Genomic DNA, 19,867 nt, shown 5'->3' on the forward strand with positions numbered 1-19,867 from the left:
CATGGGAGCCTGATGAGCTCCCAAGCTCGCCGGCTGGAGAGCGCTGAGAAGAAAGCAAGCCATATAAAAGGCTGAGTGAGGGAGCAGGAAAGGGGGTGCTATATAATTGCTGTTAGGTTGTGATGTACCTGGAGCATGCAGCAGAAAGAACTGGTGGAGGTACTCTGGTGGACTGTATATACCAGTTAATTCAGCCAGAGGGCTTACTAGCCAGGGTTTCCAAGAGCTGAAGGGGTACCCATTCTCACACCCAAGCCCATCTCTTGCAGGTACCTTTAACTCTCTGTCTGGTCCTTCTGTGTAAACCATGAACTGAATTTCTGTCTATCATTCTAGCAAACGGGTTTGGCCAGTGTTAGCAAGGCCTTGGGAATCTTATCTGGCCATCAAACTCCCATGTCTTATTTCTAAAAGATCTCCAGTTTGCAGTCACAAGTAAACAGGTGTTTTAGCATTGTGATGCTAAGTTGTATTTCAGCAAGACAAATTTTAAAAGATAGTGCAGAGAAGCCTAGCTAAAGGCTTGAAGATAGTGGTGTTGTCTTGGAAAAAAACAAAAAGGTTATGGACATGGAGCCAAGCTGTCACCAACGTTCAGTGGGTTCCAAGGACTATAATAAAAGGAACCATGGTCTTCTGCAAAAGCATCCATATTTCATAGAGTCATGGATTTTAATGCCAGAAGGGACCATTATTATTAGCTGGTCTGCATAGCAGAGGCTAGAGAATCTCCCTCAGGCTGGATACTGCAAGTACAATCACTTCTGTTTGTGCTGTAACATCTCTTTTTAGAAAGAGATCCCGTCTTGATTCAAAGCTGTCAAGATAGAGCTGGTTGGAAAACAGAATTTTCTTCCCAGAGGAAACGCCAAGATTTTGCAATTTGTTTGTCCCAAATTAGGATAAAAAAGGCGAAATTTTCCATCAAACAGAAGTCCTGGGGGAAAAATGATTCAGAAACATCAAAATGAACTTATCAACATGTTTTGTTTCGATAAAATCAAAATGTTCTAGTATAATACCCCATTTTGAATGTGAAACAAGGCCACCACGTAAGGTCAATTTATTCTCCTAGGTTCCATTATTATATATAGTTTACAGTTGAAAAAACTACAGAGGCTTTTACGTCCTCAAACTAGGAGCAAGAAGTAATGGTCTCAAATTGCAGTGGGGGAGGTCTAGGTTGGATATTAGGAAACACTATTTAACTAGGAGGGTGGTGAAACACTGGAATGGGTTACCTAGGGAGGTGGTGGTATGTCCATCCTAAGAGGTTTTTAAGGCCCGGCTTGACAAAGCCCTAGCTGGGATGATTTAGTTGGGGTTGGTCCTGCTTTGGGCAGGGGGTTGGACTAGATGACCTCCTGAGGTCTCTTCCAACCCTAATCTTCTATTATTCTATTTGGTGGTCGGTGAACATCACAGGAAATAAACCCTAAATAGAACAGAATCTGTCACAAAAGTGGAGTGGAAAACTATCTTCTGTGTGATGTGAAAAGGAAAATAATTGGACACAGTGAAGAATGGTGACCATCGTGTAAATGTTGTATGTGATCAGTATCCAGGCGTGCAAACGTTTCAGATAGGCTCAAAACAAGAGGAGCTGTGATTTCGTCTCTTAAGCTATAGCAGACAGGTCGCTGCTTTCAGTAATGTCCTTGAAACTCTCGATCTGGAGCTGCGGGTTTGTGGCACAATAAAATGTGATTTATTGAAGCTTCAGAAGGTTCTTTAGAACAGGTGGAGTTTCAGCTCGCCATATGCTGGCGAATGAAGTAAATCCCCTGCAGAATAGGCTTTTATTGAAAAGCCCCAGATTTTCTGAGCGTAGCCCATATACATGTGCAGGCCCTTCACCTCCTAATTGGAGAAGGTGGGAAGGCTTTTTTAGAGCTATTTTCTTTAAATGGAGGTGCTTGATCAAAACCATCATCTCATTAAAACCTCAGGCCCCTCCTTCTGCCTGCTGGTGACAATGAAGTTCAAACTTCCAGTGTGATTTTCACAGATGCTGCTCCTGGTATATCCATGCCCATCGTTTTTATAGAATGCCAGCCCCCTTGGAGACAAGCAGTCCAGTACAGCTTTTCTATATCCATTTTTATTCCAGGGTGTTTTTTTCATTTAGTCTTTTGAAGCTGGAAATAAATGTCTTAACCATTCAAGTGGATTGGTGCAGGCATGTGTGTGTTAGATTTTGTAATCCTTGTTTTTCATTTATATCTGAATCCTTCTAGTGAGATTTTTTCCAGAGGAAAAATATTTCCTCGGTGTCAGGGTAACAGGTTGAGTTACTCACTATGGTCCCAACCTTGCATTTGGGCTTCTGTAGAACCCGGGGAATGCAATGGGACTGCACATAGGCATAAGTAGCCTGCCTACATGTATCTAATTGTGGGATCAGAGCCCTTGATCCCGCAGGAAAGACAGCAAGAAAAAAAAGCAACCATCTATCAGCACAGACATTGTTTGTGGTTGAGGGCAAGAATGATTGGCACTGAATAGAAGAAATGTCCTGATCCTGTTCTTCTTGAGATTCATGTCAAAGCTCCTATTGACTTCAATCTTAGCAGAATCCTCCCCAACTGCCCATTCTTAAGGATCTTACAACCTAAGCTGACCAATACAATTAATAATATATACAGACAGCCCCCCAGGGGATCAGAGGCTGGAAGTGTTGTAAGGGTAGTGCTGATCAGGGCCTTGTGGTTCACTGGCTACATGGAAGGAGTGGTTTTTTAAATTGGGATTAAGAAGGAGAACATGGACAAAGCAGGTCAAGGAATTGTGTTCCAAGCACAGCTGTAGCCCATTTTCAGCAGATTGATGTCAGGTTGATTGCAAGCTCTTTGGGACACAGACTGTGTGTTGTGTGTGTACTGGGACTAGAACAAATGGATCCTCATCCCTATTGTGAGATCTGGGATTGACAAACGCAAGAGTGCCTCCGTCTGAGAGAAGTTTGTCCAAAGAGTTTATATAGGGGTCAAAAACAGTACAGAGCAAGGTCTGAATTCTCCCCATTACCTTAAATACACATTCATGCTGCTATTAACAATGACTGGAAGTCATCCATTAGCACCCTCCCTTAAGTATCTGGATGGTCTCATTCTGGTCCAGTTGAAATCAGATAGTACAGAAATGAAAGGGAAAAAATTATAAGCCAAATGAAATTTCAAACCTTTGTTTGGATTCAGTTCATGTTTGGAGTATGGGGGCTTCTTATTTCAAAGGAACTAGTTTGTCCATCCTTAATTGATGCAACTGTTTCCTGATAGGCACAAGTTTGTTAGTTTCTTTGCCTTTGTGGTTGTGATTATCTGGTATGAGCTCTTTCTAGAATTAATTATGAGCCAGACTGTAACCTCCCTAGGCTCACTGGTGTATTGCTTTTGTTTGGTTGAAGTCTATCCTAATTAGTTACATGGCCTCAATCACTGTATCTTTAATGCACATGAGGTTAGGAAGTGCTATTATATCCATTTTACAGATGGAGGAAACTGAGACACAAAGATTAAGGGTATGTCTATACTGCATTTTATGGCCTGTAGCGGCAAGTGTCTGAGGCTGGGTCTACAGACTCAGGCTCATACTATGGCAGTAAAACATCTATGTAGACGTACAGGCTCGGGTGGGAGCTTGGATTCACTAACGTAGGTTTTTAAATAGTGTAGACGTGCCCCAAATGAATTTGTTCAAGGACAGCCAGGAAGTCTGTGGGAGGGTGCAGAATTGAGCTCATGTCTTCTAAATCCTGGCTAGCATCTTAAACTCTGGACTAATGAGACTTTTGGTGTAGGAAGGTGCTCTGCCTTTGGAGTAGGAAGTCCACAGTCTGGCAGCGTATGGCCCACCTAATGTTTTCTGAGCTTGTTCAGTTAAAGGCCTCTTTAAAAAACTGGAAACTGCTTCCCAAGTACTGTTCTGGTGAAACTGCTTCCCAAGTGCATGCATATACGGCTCATAAATCGCATGAATAAAAATGCTCTTTCCCAAAGACCAAATCATAATTTTCCATCTCTTCCCAGAACAAATACTGTCTGCTGTATTTATGAGGTGGGACCGTCTATGGGCAGTCAGCTCTAAGTATGTTTATTTTTAAGTCAGTTCTTCGGTAATCTTAAGCACCTCTGGGAGACTTAACTGAGATAGAGATTTAGGCTAGAGGTCACTGGGGTTGAGATGGAGCAAAAAAAGAGAAATGACACTGTTTTTGTGACATCAGCCAAGCAGTGTAAAAAAATAAATCTAGGCTTTAAAATGGCTTTAACCTGACCCTGAAGGAAATGGCCCATAGAATCCACTCCAAAGAGTGTGCTAAGAATTGGAGAAAGACTCCAGCACGATTGTCAGGTTTGAACTATGGGACTGTGTGTGTCAAGTTTATGGCTCTTGAAAAATATACGTGTAGGGGAGTCCTACCATTGGTTGGCTTGTGTATGTGCGTGTCAGCCTGGCTTTATTAACCCACTTTCCATCCTACAATAGACCCTCTTGGGTAGCTCTATGGGTGCTGCTCTCAACCCAGAGAAAGCTGAGGAATGTGTCTCAGATCTAAACCTCATCTTTTCAACAGCTCCTATCCCTTCGTTTTTTGTCTGAAAGTTCATGCTTCACTCAAAAGTAACTTTGTCCATGACATGTGTGGAAGATCAGTGCGGTTGAATGAATAGGCAAAAATAACGTCTAAAATACTTCTTTCGCTTTGAAAAAAATAAAATAGTACCTTTTTAAAAAATCCAATAATTCAGAAAGAACTGATGTTTAAAGCCCAAAGTCAAATTTTCATACGTTGGTCACCTAAATAACTTCCCTGATTTTTTTTTCAAAGGTTCTGAATTCCTTTAAAACAAAATGGGAACCTATGGGTCTTGAGCACCATTGAAAAGCCAGGGCCCTGAGGCCCTGATTCAGCAAAACCACATGTGCTTAAAATTGAGCATGTATTTAAGTGTTTTACTTAATTAAGACCTCAGTTGTTGAGGGGCTGCTTGGTCTACTGCTTAAAGCACAGGAGAAGACACTCTGAAGTTCCAGGTTCATGGTGGTTCCTGATTCCCTCTGTGACTTTAAGTGAGTGACTTAACTTTTCAGTCCCAGTTTTCCCATTTGCGAAATGGAAAAATAGTACAAGACCTTATGAGCCATGGGGCAGTTAGTTCATTGTCTGGAAAGCACTTTGAGATCCTTGGTACCATGGCAGTGTCAAGTATTTTATTGCATTATGTTTATCTGCGTCCTACTAGCTGGACTTCAATGTCAGCAGAGAATTCTACTGTTAAAGGGATGAGCACTGCTTCTGGTTTCGAGTTATGATTAAATGAATTTCTGTGTAGTTTCAAGGATCATAACTACATAACAAAGAACAAAAGCAAAATGTAGAATGCACTGAAGGGTCATTAAAAAAAATAAAGTTCCATTATATTTTATGATAAAAACAATACAGTGTTTAAAAAAAATTGTAAGTGTATAAAAATAACTAGGCTTGGCAGAATTAAACCTTATTTTTTGTAATTTTTGACAGATATCAATGTTTATTTTTAAGCTTTTTTTCATTTACAATTTTGGAAAAATTATGGGTTTTAAGCATTTTTATTTTTATCAATGTAAATTTACACTGTTGTGGGAAATTACAGGTGGATCAGACAATGGGAGGGGAGATCAGACACTAATTTCAAGATTGCCGACTCAAAATTAAAGATTTATCATTAAAAAACCAAATTTCAACATCCCACTTCAAAATATACAAAGCAAGTGTCCTGAAATCAAACTCTAATAAGTTCTCAAGCAGGATTTTTCCTGCTTTCGGCCTATTTGTACATTTCCATTATTATTGATGGAAATATTTTTTTGGTTGGTTTCTGTGTGTATGATGAAATCAACATTTACCGACATCACAGATAAAAATCTAATCCTTCTAAGCTAGAGGTCCCCAAAGTGAGGGACGTGCACCCCTAGGGGGTAGGGTTGCCAGGCGTTCGGTTTTTGACCAGAAAGCCCAGTTGAAAAGGGACGCTGGCTGCTCTGGTCAGCAGCGCCGACCAGGCCGTTAAGGTCAGTAGCACAGTGGGGCTAAGGCAGGCGCCCTGGCTCCGTAGAGCTCCTGGAAGTGGCCAGCATGTCCCTGCGGCCCCCAGGCAGAAGGGCAATCAGGGAAGCTCCGCGTGCCACCCCCACCCCCAGTGCTGGCTCTGCAGCTCCCACTGTCCAGGAACAGCGCCTGTGGGCATGGGCAGTGCGCACAGCACAGAGCCACCTAGCTGCACCTCAGCCTAGGGGCTGGGCACACCGGCCGCTTCCGGGAGCAGAGTGGAGCCAGGGCAGGCAGGGAGCCTGCCTTAGCCCCACTGCACCACTGACCGGGAGCCGCCTGAGGTAAGGGCTGGCTGGCTGGAGCCCGTACCTGTTCCCACACCCCAACCCCTTATCCCAGCCCTGAGCCCCCTCCTGCACCCAAACTCCCTCCCAGAGCCTGCATCCCCAATTCCTCCCACACCCCAACCCCTTATCCCAGCCCTGAGCCCCCTCCTGCACCCAAACTCCCTCCCAGAGCCTGCATCCCCAATTCCTCCCACACCCTAACCCCTCGCCCCAGCCCAGAGTCCCCTCCCGCACCCTGAACCCCTCATTTCTGGCCCCACTCTGGAGCCCACACCCCCAGCTGGAGCCCTCACCCCCTCCCACACTCCAACCCCCTACCCCAGCCCAGTGAAAGTGAGTGAGGGTCGGGGAGAGCGAGCGACTGAGGGAGGAGGGCTGGAGTGAGTGGGGACAGGGCCTCAGAGAATGGGCAGGGCTGAGGTAGGGGCAGGGCAAGGGTGTTTGGTTTTGTGCAATTAGAAAGTTGACAACCCTACTAGCGGGGTGTGGAGGAACATCTGGGGTGCTGGGGGGACCACCCACGCATCCTCCCTTCCCCCAGCTCTGCTCCAGTCCCACCCCCAGACATGTCCCCAGCTTCCAGCCCCGTGCCTGGCCTGTCCCCATCCTGACTCTGAGCATGTCTCCTCTCGCAGCCCCGCACCAGCCACTGGCCATGGCTCTGCTCCCAGCCATAGGCCCAGGTCCCGGCCTTCACCGCAGTACGGCTGCATCTCCACCCCACCCTCGGCCCCCTTACCCCGTCCCCGTCCCCCTCCAGAGTTGCAGCCCTGCTCCAGGTGGGGTGGACAGGGGCAAGGGGGAACGCAACACTCAAAAGTTTGGGGACCACTGTTCTAAGCCTCCTTAGATGTTAACGACATCCTAACACAAAATAGCCAATGCATCAGAAAAATGTAAGAATTTTGGAGCTTTTTACTTGCTTATATTTGTTTTTATTTTGCAACTGTATATGTATCTAGTGAAGCTGCTGGGGCTGTATCCTGTTGTCGGTCCTCTTGCAGAACCAGGGCCTAATATCCCATTATAGCTTCCCACACAGCTTTCGACTGCTCTGCCGGCTTTTCTACAAAAAGTCCAATCCTTCCCCCACCCGCAGTCTAAATGTCACCATCTTTCATGCCCCATAAAATCCAAGCTGAGCATATTCGTAATTTGAAAAAGCTGTGAAAAGCATGGTTTAAAGGATTTTTAACCTTTGAAAGGCTCTGCGCTTTCCCCCAAGGGCTATAGCCAAAGGAGGAAATGGCTCATCCTAGGATTTCCTGTGGATTCTAAACATTTGACTAATAAAAATGAAAGCTTTAGAAAAATGTTAATGGGGAAGTGAGAGCAGAGGGTTTCCCCACATGCTTTCGCTGAAAACCTTCCTGCAGGCTGATGATTTTTAACAACGCTGCTCAGGTGTGGACTAGAGTGTTTCCCACATGGGGATGGGTACCCTAGTCCTCTAACTTTATTTTCATATGTTATTATATTTAGGCTTGGCAGGATTAGATTTTTATTGGTAAAGGTGTGTAAACTTCTATTTCACCGAACACGCAAACAGAATGTTTCTACTGATGATGATAGAAATTTACAGATTGGCACGAGTAAGACAAATGTTCCTTGAAAACTCCTTAGAGTTTGATTTAAGGATATCTGCTTTGTATATTTTGACATGTGATGACAATTTGGTTTTTAACAGTCATATAAAGCATTAGCATATGGAATCTCAGCATCTACTATCATGAAATATTTGCCTGACCTCCCTTCCCGTTGTCTGAACCACCGGTAACCTATCACAACTGTGGAAATTTAAATGGATAAAAATTAAAAAAAATGCTCAAACCCCCTAATTTTGCCAACTATTTACATTGAAAAAGCTTAAAAATAAGCATTGATATCTGTCAATTTTATATTTAAAAACCCACATTCTGCTAAGGCTACATATAAGTTGTATTTTTTTATTATTTAAAAGGATCACATTTTATACCCAACTTATATTGTGTAGAGAGATAAAAGAATGTTTCCATTAATTAAAGCACCCACCCACTGGCAACAGGTTTTTAAACAAATAAAAAACTCAGTTGTGTCAATGTTTACACACATTTGGTTTTAAGCAGGTGAGCACACCTGTTGTGTTCCCTGGGATGGACTTCCATGTCTTAAACATGTGAATAAAGCTGGGTCAATAAACGCAACCCTGCAACCCTTAGGCCTACTCATGCTTGAGTAATTCCTTTCAAATCAATGGGTTTATTTGGGGGAGTGGGTCAGGATTTGTAGGGTCAGGTCCAAACACCCTTCTGCAGTTTCTCGGCGAGTTCAGGAGAACCAGAAAATGAAGCTGACCTGAAATTGATGGTGTGCTTGGCGGGCTGGGGGCTGAGCCTAGGGTCTGTTAGGCAAGGCTGAGTGCTTCCGAACAAGGCTGCAGCCTGCCATCCTTTGATCCCTCATCCCTTTAAGATTCCTTGAGCAGGGGGCAGGGCTAACTCTGGGAGAACAGGGGTTTAAAAACCAGCCCCTAAGCGACTAGAAGAGCTAGCAACCAGAGGAGTTTGGCAAGGCAGTATAGAAAGGGAGTGTGAGAGCCAGATACACCTAATAAACATATTCTAAACTTAGCCCAGTAATCCTACCCCCACCCCAGAAAGAACACACACAAAAATCCTGCAAGAGTAAAAGTAATGCAGGCAGAAGCCTGGCAGCGGAGGTTATTCAGTTTATTGCACTGCATGCAGCGTGTATGATTGCCTGCCTTGTGGACAAGTGGCATATGTGTGCATTTAGCGCCGGCAACTCATGATCCTCAGAGACAGAGTACGGGTTCTTGAGACCAGAGTGGCTGAACTGGAGGAGCAAAAAGAGAGAGGTGCATAGTCTGGGGGTGGGACTGCTCTGCTCTGTCCTGGAAAGTCTCATCTAACAGCCTGTGCGCTGTTGATGAGGATGAAAGTCTCGGGGAAGGAGAATATCAAGTTGGAGTGGAGGGAAATGATCCCATAGTTTGGACCCTCCTTCTAAATAATGTCATGGTGTCCTCTTGCACTCAGGATACGACTCCTGGGGAAGGGAACCCTGTTATTAGGTAGAGACAGAGGGATTCAATTATTAGAAATAGTGGATGTGTGATGATCAGGAGAACTTCATGGTGAATCGTCTGCCAGCTGCAAAGGTTTCAGACTTCTCAAGACATGTAGATAGACTTTTGGGCAGTGCTGGAGAGGAGTTGGTACTCATGGTTGCTAAAGGAACTGGCGGCTGTGATTGCAGAGCCATTGGCCATTATCTTTGAAAACTCGTGGCGAACGGGGGAAGTCCCGGATGACTGGAAAAAGGCTAATGTAGTGCCAATCTTTAAAAAAGGGAAGAAGGAGGACCCTGGGAACTACAGGCCAGTGAGCCTCACTTCAGTCCCCGGAAAAATCATGGAGCAGGTCCTCAAAGAATCAATCCTGAAGCACTTACATGAGAGGAAAGTGATCAGGAACAGTCAGCATGGATTCACCAAGGGAAGGTCATGCCTGACTAATCTAATCGCCTTCTATGATGAGATTACTGGTTCTGTGGATGAAGGGAAAGCAGTGGATGTATTGTATCTTGACTTTAGCAAAGCTTTTGACACGGTCTCCCACAGTATTCTTATCAGCAAGTTAAAGAAGTGTGGGCTGGATGAATGCACTATAAGGTGGGTAGAAAGTTGGCTAGATTGTCGGGCTCAACGGGTAGTGATCAATGGCTCCATGTCTAGTTGGCAGCCGGTGTCAAGTGGAGTGTCCCAGGGGTCGGTCCTGGGGCCGATTTTGTTCAATATCTTCATAAATGATCTGGAGGATGGTGTGGATTGCACTCTCAGCAAATTTGCGGATGATACTAAACTGGGAGGAGTGGTAGATACGCTGGAGGGCAGGGATAGGATACAGAGGACCCTAGACAAATTGGAGGATTGGGCCAAAAGAAATCTGATGAGGTTCAATAAGGATAAGTGCAGGGTCCTGCACATAGGATGGAAGAACCCAATGCACAGTTACAGACTAGGGACCGAATGGCTAGACAGCAGTTCTGCGGAAAAGGACCTAGGGGTGACAGTGGACGAGAAGCTGGATATGAGTCAGCAGTGTGCCCTTGTTGCCAAGAAGGCCAATGGCATTTTGGGATGTATAAGTAGGGGCATAGCGAGCAGATCGAGGGACGTGATCGTCCCCCTCTATTCGACATTGGTGAGGCCTCATCTGGAGTACTGTGTCCAGTTTTGGGCCCCACACTACAAGAAGGATGTGGAAAAATTGGAGAGAGTCCAGCGAAGGACAACAAAAATGATTAGTGGTCTGGAACACATGACTTATGAGAAGAGGCTGAGGGAACTGGGATTGTTTAGTCTGCGGAAGAGAAGAATGAGGGGGGATTTGATAGCTGCTTTCAACTACCTGAGAGGTAGTTCCAGAGAGGATGGTTCTAGACTATTCTCAGTGGTGGAAGAGGACAGGACAAGGAGTAATGGTCTCAAGTTGCAGTGGGGGAGGTTTAGGTTGGATATTAGGAAAAACTTTTTCACTAGGGGGGTGGTGAAACACTGGAATGCGTTACCTAGGGAGGTGGTGGAATCTCCTTCCTTGGAAGTTTTTAAGGTCAGGCTTGACAAAGCCCTGGCTGGGATGATTTAATTGGGGATAGGTCCTGCTTTTGAGCAAGGGGTTGGACTAGATGACCTCCTGAGGTCCCTTCCAACCCTGATATTCTATGGCATGTATAGGTGCCAGTGACATAGAGTACGGTAGGAGAGAGGTCCTGGAGGCCAAATTTAGGCTGCTAGGCAAGAGATTGAAGTCCAGGATTTACATGGTTGCACTCTCTAAAGTGCTTCCAGGCCCACACGCAGGTCCAGTTAGACAGGCAGCACTGCAGGGTCTGAGTGCATGGCTGAGATGATGGTGTTCGGAGGAGGGATTCAGGTTTATTAGGAACTGGGGAACCTTTTGAAAAAGGATGAACCTATATAGCCTAGGTGGCATGTGAAGCTTCTTCTGGGGTATGCTAGCTCCCCATCCCGCCTCTTCCACCCACGGCCCTGCCCACGCTCAGCCCCCCACTGCTACTCACTGCGTGCGTCCCTCCTCTCCTTCAGCCCCCTCGCTGTGTGCGTCCCGCCTCTCTTCTTGTTCTGGTGACAGCAAGGGTCTCACTTTCCAACTGGGCAGTCGGGGTCTGGGCACTGAGGCTGGATTTCTGAGGTCCTGGGCGTTGGGGCGGGGGGCTTGTTGCCCAGCTCTGCAAGCCAGGGCCATTGGCTGGTGCCTCTCTCTGGGAGCAGGAGCCTGGCTTATACCTAACGTTTGGACCCAGTGGTGGAGAAAGTGGAGCTGCTGAGCCCTGCTGTGAGTCTGGGTTGAGGTTAAAACTGGCAGGATTCACTCCAGATCCACCAGAGCTGTGACTTCCCGAATGCCCTCTGATGCGCTACCAGGGCATCTCCCTGGCTGGCCAGCACAGGGAACCTCCTGCCCCAGAGCCCCATCACTCAGAAATGCAGTTCCTGAACAGCTTTGGGCAAGACCTGTCACCGTCATGTTCTCCAGGCCCATAGCTGGCACCACGAGCTGCCATTGCGGGATGCATGTGGTGAGTGGTGGTGGGCCAGGGGAGCCAACCGGGAAGGGGGGAAGGGGAGGGCCACATGCCCTATTATACCCATTGCCCGTTCTATACAGGAAAGATGGGCTCCACCTAAATCAAAATGGAACCAGAAAGGTCATAGAGGAGTTCTTAAACTAAGTACTGGAGGAAAGCTGAACAGGTGAGGAGGAGCACATGGCTTGGACAGAGACATCCGTTAGGGGATGATTTATTAAAGGGGATATTCTATCTCCTAGTAAAATAGAGAGGATAGAAGTTGATAAAGTACAGGTAGGAACTGAAGAGAAACTGTCAAACAAAAAAAAAAAGTCCCATTCAATTACATCACTTGAAGGCAGACAGCTAAAACCTTGACAAATTTTGTAAGTCCTTGTATACAAATGTTCGAAGTCTAAATACTAAGATGTGTGAACTTGAGTGCCAGATATTGAAGGAGGATATTGATATAATACACAACACAGAAACTTGAGGAAATGATGATAATCAAAGGGACATGGTAATACCAGGGTATAAAATATATAAGAATGACAGAGTAGGTCATGCTGGTGAGGAAGTGACACTCTGTGAAAGAGTCAAATATAGGAAAAATCTTAAATGACTCAAACTGTACTATAGAATAACTAAGGATAGAAATTTCATACTTTAATAGTAAGAGTATAAGCATAGGAATATGCTACCAACCACCAGACCAGGATGGTGATCGTGACTGTGAAATGCTTAGGGATTGGAGAAGCTACAAAACCAGAAAATGCAGTAATAATGGGGGATTTCAACTATTCCCATAATGACTGGGTACATGTCACCTCAGGACGGGATGCAGAGATGAAAATTTCTAGCCACCATTAATGACTGCTTCTTGGAGCAGCTAGGCCTGGAACCTACAAGGGGAGAAGCAATGCTTCATTTAGTTCTAAGTGGTTCACCGGATCTGGTCCAAGCAGGGAATATAGCTGTACCTATCCGTAATAGCGACCATAATGGAACTAAACTTAACATCCTTTTGCGGGGGGGGAGTAAGGAGGGGGAGTAGGGAGAGTATACTAAAGAAGCCCACCGCAGTAACATTTAACTTCAAAAAAGAGAACTACCCCAAAATGAGGTGGCAAGTTCAATGGAAATTAAAAGGAACAGTCATAAGAGGGAAATGCCTGCAAGTTGCATGGAAATAGTTTTTAAAAACACCAGAAAGGTTTAAACTACATGTATACCTCCAAATAAAATAATGATTAAAAAAAAAAAACAGAGACCCAAAAGAATCCCACCATGGCTAAACAAAAGAGTAAAAGAGGCACTTAGAGACAAAAATACATCTTTTAAGAATTGGAAGTCCAATCCTTCTGAGGAAAATAGAAAGGAGCATAAACTCTGTCAAGCCAAATGTAAAAGTATAGTTAGGTAGGCCAAAAATAATTTGAAGGGCAACTAGCAAAAGATACAAACAAACAAAAATTGCTGTAAAAGTGCATGAGAAGAAGGAAGCCGACCAAACAATCAGCGCGGCCACTGGGCCATCGAGGTGCTAAAGAAGCACTCAAGGAAGACAAGGCCAGTGCAGAGAAGCTAAATGAATTATTTGCATCAGTTTTCACTGAAGAGAATGTGAGGGAGATTCCCACACCAAACCTGTTCTATTTCGGTGGCAAACCTGGAGAACTGACCCACAATGAGGTGGTTTTGGAGCAAATTGATAAATTAAAGAGTAATAAATCACCAGGACTAGATGATATTCACTCAACAGTTCTGAAGGCACTCAGGCTTGAAATGGCAGAACTAACTGTGGAATGTAACCTACCACTTAAATCAGACTCTAGCTACCCTCCAGTCATCTGGTACAATGTAATGCCGGTTTTTGAAAATAAGATTCCAGAGGTGATCCTGGCAATTACAGGCTGGTAAGCCTAACTTCAGTTCCAGGTGAATTGGTTGAAACTGTAGTAAGGAACAGAATTATCAGACACACACATGAACACAATTTGTTGGGGAAGAGTCAACACGGCTTTTGTAAAGGGAAATCATGCCTCCTCAATCTACTAGAATTCTTTGGGAGGGTCAAGAAACATGTGGAGCAGGGTGATCCAGTCAGTGGATATAGTGTACTTGGACTTTCAGAAAGCCTTTAACAAGGTCCTTCACCAAAGGCTCTTTAGCAAAGTAAAGGGTCATGGGATAAGAGGGGAAGGTCCTCTCATGGATTGGTAACTGGTTAAAGGACAGGAAACAAAGGGTAGGAATAAATGGTCAGTTTTCACAGTGGAGAGAGGTAAATAGTGGTGTCCCCCAGGGATCTGTACTGGGGCCAGTGCTGTTCAACATATTCATAAATGATCTAGAAAAAGGGATAAACAGTGAGGTGGCAAAGTTTGCAGACTCTATAAAATTTCTCAAGATAGGAAAGTTCCAAGCTGGCTGCAAAAAATTAAAGGGATTTCCTCTCTATTGGCTATAGAACAATCTGACTGTGAACTAGGTGGCCCATTTTTGGGCTCAGAACTATCCTTCATCAGCCACCTTGTTGAATTATGTAGCATAAATTATCAAAGCATAATCTGAAAATGTGATGCTGCTTATGACTTGATAAAAACGATGTCCTGGTAATCAAAGAAAAACAGGGAGAAGATCCCAGTGAACCAACCTAAGTGGTGGTGTGTACCATTAAGAATACTCTTGATGCTAAAAATGAGAGAAGATGAAACTGCAGGAAAACACAGGGCTGAAGGGTCTGTGACTTTTAATAAAATAACCACCAGGGTTATAAAGCCAAATTATTCCTAGGAATGGGAATTCCTCCTATAAAATCACCCTAGATTAGGGTCTTGATCCATGACGGGGATGCCTAAGAACTATGATAATGCAAATAAATAATAAAGGTTCTATTAGTCCCACCTACTCAAATGTTGTCATTCTTCCAACCATTCATAGACCTTCTCAAAAACAGGCTTCCCTGTAAGGATCTTTGAAAACTGAGCTTATGCTCAGTGGTTCTGTAATCAGCATAAATCACCACCAAGACTATCACTAACGAGCATAGGTACATGATCACTCATTTCAACTTGACTGCCTTTTATGAGAGATAGAAAAGTATACAATTACTTTTTTTTTTTAAGGAAGTGTTTTATTTCATGGCAGCTTGGATACTTGTGCATTTAAAGATCAAAAGCAATGAATGCTCCTGGTTGCTTAGATTTCTCTGCTAATGCATTCCTGTTGGATTTCCAGATCTGGGATGAGAAAGCTCAATTAGCCCTCTGGGACAGTGTAACAATTTGACACGACCATTTATTTTGCCAGAGGGAGAAGCTGAAAGGTGGCGGGGGACGGGGAGAGAGAGCACGATTGTATATTCTGCCAGGTTTCAGAGTAGCAGCCGTGTTAGTCTGTATTCGCAAAAAGAAAAGGAGGACTTGTGGCACCTTAGAGACTAACCAATTTATTTGAGCATAAGCTTTCGTGATGCATCCGATGAAGTGAGCTGTAGCTCACGAAAGCTTATGCTCAAATAAATTGGTTAGTCTCTAAGGTGCCACAAGTACTCCTTTTCTTTTTGTGTATATTCTGCCTGTTTCACAAGTGCCAGTTCCCGAGGGATGCTCAAGGTCCTTGCAGGTTACTTATTAAATGACAGGCAGAGGTGCCTGAATACACCAGTGTTTTACTGCTAAAGATGTTGAGAAGCTTCTGAACTGCATCTACCAAGAAGTTTCCCATTTCATTTGGGCTTTGGATTTTAAACAGCTGGTGGGGAAGATGTAGCTCCTCCCAGCTCAGGCTGGTTCGTTGGCAGAGATGATGGAACTGCCCTTATTTTCAGGCTGTCACTTTTGCAGTAAAGTGAACTCCACATGCAGTCTAAAACTCTCTGGCTCACCTTGATTTTTCACGTGCCCCACAGCCCCACTGAAATCGTGTCTCTAGGCAGGCCTATATTTTATTACCTTGATGAGGAGGGTGGCATATCCCAAACCCTTCCCAGTTTCCTTTTCTAGTCTAAGCTCTGCATCCATGTGACTCTCCTTCGGTTTGGGGAGGGATAAACGTAGCTCCTTCCTGAGCCACTCCCTTGGTTGGCCAGAGGGGGTCGACAAAGAGAAGCAAGAAGCACAAGCCTCATCTGGGGCTCATAAGGGTTCCTCTGCCGTGCTCCTGCATTCTGCTGATCATTCATGCTCTTGTGACCTCAGTCAACCAATATATATCTATTGTGTGTGTTTGTGCAGGTGCTGTTTGCTTTGAACCAAACCTTGCTACAACATGAAAGTCTACGAGCAGGCAGCTTGCAGGCCCCATACACTACTGAAGATCTCATCAAGCATTATAACTGTGGAGACCTGAATGCTGTCATATTCAATCATGATACTTCCCAGGTAAGGCCATTTCACAGCTGCCCCTGAATGGGCAAACTGGCTAAGAGGTATCAGTAACGACGATGATGTCGATGCCTGTGTCATAGAATGCCCGGCCTTAAGATTTTAAGTAGAGGTGCTACCCTACGAGAACCCTTGGTCCAAACACTCCCTATACTGTGGCGTGTTTGAAATCAAATCCCAGATTAGTATCTAATTTCTGAAATCGTCCCTGTCTCTATAACGGGACAGGTTGAACATTCCCGGGACTTAAAAATCTGTATCTAGTTTTCAACCTCGCATCCTCTGCAAAATCGAAGGGTTAAAGTATGCCAGCTGTGTTCAGGAAAGGGCTTTGCACCCTATCAGGGTAGTTATGGGCCCATCCTCACCACCCCCCTGTAAGGTAGAGACTGGATTCCATTGTACAGAGAGGAAAACAGAGGGACCCAGCAGTACTTGCCCAAGGCCACATAGGGAGCCTGTAGCAGAGCAAGGAAAATAATCCTGATTTTGTGAGTCCCGCTCCAGCCCCTTGACCATAACCTTCATCTTTCCTCACCCCACCCTTCTCGTTTTTCCTGTTCCTTTTGCTCCTTTTTAGTTCTCCACATGTCTCTCATTTGTCCGGGGAGAGAATGGGTTTTACCTTTGAGTTGCTTTATGCATGCTTGGCGGAGGCGGGGATGACAACTGAAAAGCTTTGCTAGGAATGTGTCCAAACAAAAGATGGAGTGAACCTTATGTAAATAGGCTACAAGGCTAAATAACTTCTCAAACATGCCATAATCCAAACATATTATATGTGTCTGTTGCAGCCCTCCAGTCTCTGCTGATCTTAGTTATCTGGTGCTAATAAAGACTTTCAGTGTAGCTGGATCCTCCTTTGCAGACCAGCTGATGGCTGGTGGCAAACTCTGAGAGAGTGTGCTGGTTTTATATGTGTATGTTAATTTCTTTCTCTCTGTTAACTGTGTGGAGACAGGATATTTCTTAGGACATCATCTACTGCTGCTCTGATGCAGGGCGACTTAGAAAATCGGGCACTGGACTGGGACTGAAGAGGACCTTTTAGTCCTGGCTCTGCCACTGGCTGGGTGAACTTGGGCAAGTCACTGCCCCTCTTTGTGCCTCAGTTTCCCCATCTGCACAATGGGGATAATGAGACGGCCTTCCTTGGTGACGTGTTTTGAGATCTATGGATAAAAGCACCGTATAAGAGCTATGTATTATCATTGTAACTCCAACAGTGTGTGACCCCCATATCTTGGCTGGGTCTTACCTGCACCTGGGAGATAGCTGAAGGGTCTGTCTGTTTCTTACACCTTGGCAACACTTGTATAGCTTATCATGCCGTTTGAGTCCCACGGTGATGCAATTCAGTCATCTCCATGGCAACCATATATGATGTCAAAGTCAGCATGCCTTCAAGGGAGGACCATACATTGGTAAAATGAACTAAGAAACACAGATCCTTTTGTCAGTCTAAGTAGAGGCATCAGGGAACCTGTCATCATTTCAGGGCCTGATTCTGACACCTTTACTCCTCGTGAGTAGCGCCATACTGTGTGAGGAGTCACTGTTTCTCAGTGGAACTCTGGGCACTGGAAGGTGCTACTCAGCATGCAGAAATGTGGCAGAATTGGGGCATTAATGCAGCAGTTCTAAGACTGTGTTCTGTGGACTACCAGGAGCCCCTAGTGGAGAGCCATGCAGTGGGAGGTTGGAAAAGAAGTGGTCCAGATGGGAACATTTCTCTAATGATGTGGTATGCGGAATGAAGGAGCTGGAGAACCAAAGAGGATGTGTACCATTGAGAAGACAACCAGAGGTGCCGTCTTTCTAAGTTGCTGTGAGGTGCTCAACCCCCACTCGGCACCAGACCCCGCCCCCACTCCACCCCTTCCTCCAGCCCCAGAGCACCCACAGAGTTGGCGCCTATGAAGACAGCCATAACTAGTTATTGTTGTTTGTTTGTATTATCATAGCGCCTAGGGGTCTCAGTCCAGGACCAGGATACCTCTGTGCGAGGCTCTGTACAAACACAGAACAAAGATGGTCCCTGCCCCAAAGAGCTGGCAATCTAAACAAAAGACAAGAGATGATGGAGGATACAGACAGCTATATGGGGGAGTTAAAAGAAACAATGAGGCAATTTAAGTGAGCATGGTAGGATGAGGTACCAGCACACTGGCTGCCTAGTTATCTAGTGTTTCTGGAGGCATCATGGCAAAGGGATTTGAAGGAGTACAATGAAGTGACTTTCCACATGTTAATGGGGAGCTCCTCCAAAGCATGAGGGACAACACAGAAGAAAGCGTGAAGGTCGTGTTTAGCCTTCCATCACCCACTTGATACATTTTCAATCAGAGGTGGGAGTCGACCCTTTGATACTGAATGAGAGATGATAGGCCATGAAGGGCCTTGAAAGAGAAGACAAGTAGCTTATGTGTAGAACTGTCGGCTTAGAAGGGACCACAAGGGTCCCTTTGTGTGTTGCTGTGTTAGAGAAAAGGGTACCAGTGGAGAGTTGCAAAGAGAGGCTCTCAAAGGTATTTGAGGTAAATACATAACCATTTTACAGATGGGGACCTTAGAGGCTCAGAGATAAGTTGGTCAAGGTCAAAAAGCAAGTGGCAGAATCAGGCATTGAACCTAGGTGTCCGGCTGTCCCGTCTTATCTTTTAACCACTGTAAAACAATACAGTCTCTCCAGCAATATATCCATGTTCCCTAGAACAATTTGCAGCTGTTCCCACTGATTGCAGTGACACATAGGAACTCTGTGTCAATAAATCACAGATGCCTGTAAAAGACCTGCATTTTAGACTAGCGAGGAAGAGAATGTTTGTTTTTTTAAAAGCTCTTCTCCTTGCAAATTCTAGGAGCAAATACTGCATTAAAAACATGCCATTCAGGGGAAATAAAAAAAGTTCCAGGCAACATCTCTAGCCAGAGTCCCACAGAGCAGACAGTTAGAACAGATTAGACCACTTACAAGCCAGGGAAAATTAAAATACCATAGAATACTCCGGGCCACGTAGCAAAATGTTGTCAGTGGCAAAAGTCTTGTTGGCTTAACTGGGGACAGAATTGGGCCCAATACTACTTTCTTGTGTGGGTTTTTTTTTTTTTTAAGGCAGCTTTAGATTTCAAAAAAGAAAAGGAGTACTTGTGGCACCTTAGAGACTAACCAATTTATTTGAGCAATTTCTTTTTTGCGAATACAGACTAACACGGCTGTTACTCTGAAACCTGTCTTTAGATTTCAAGTGTTTCATAAATGACAAAAGGATGCACTTTGAACTACTCAGGGTAGCTCCAAAGCTTATGTTCTAGTTGGGTGCTTTTTTCAAGTATGCATGCATGGAGATGCCATGTGATTTGGATACCTAATTAGATTAGCCTTTGTGAAGTATGTATAAAACATATCCTTTTACTGGAGAACACAGGATTCTTGGCTTGAATTTAAGCAGTGTGGTTTCTGATGGCCTGATAAGTTTGCAACCCTCCCCAGGATGTTATGT

General features: G+C 44.7%; 1 protein-coding gene across 2 annotated transcripts in view; it reads left to right on the plus strand.

Moving 5' to 3' along the window:
• Nucleotides 1-19,867, plus strand: part of TRABD2B (TraB domain containing 2B) — a 411,723-nt gene that overhangs the window by 218,081 nt on the left and 173,775 nt on the right. For both annotated transcript variants that reach the window (XR_012160561.1, XM_073358274.1), the window contains exon 3: nucleotides 16,215-16,361. Coding sequence is in view for 1 of the 2 variants with exons in the window: in XM_073358274.1 (XP_073214375.1) it covers nucleotides 16,215-16,361 (147 nt within the window). In the remaining variant the exon portion in view is untranslated. The remainder of the gene's footprint in view (nucleotides 1-16,214; nucleotides 16,362-19,867) is intronic.

The sequence above is a fragment of the Lepidochelys kempii genome, chromosome 8 (genome assembly GCF_965140265.1).
Source record: "Lepidochelys kempii isolate rLepKem1 chromosome 8, rLepKem1.hap2, whole genome shotgun sequence".
Classification (NCBI taxonomy): Eukaryota; Metazoa; Chordata; order Testudines; family Cheloniidae; genus Lepidochelys; species Lepidochelys kempii.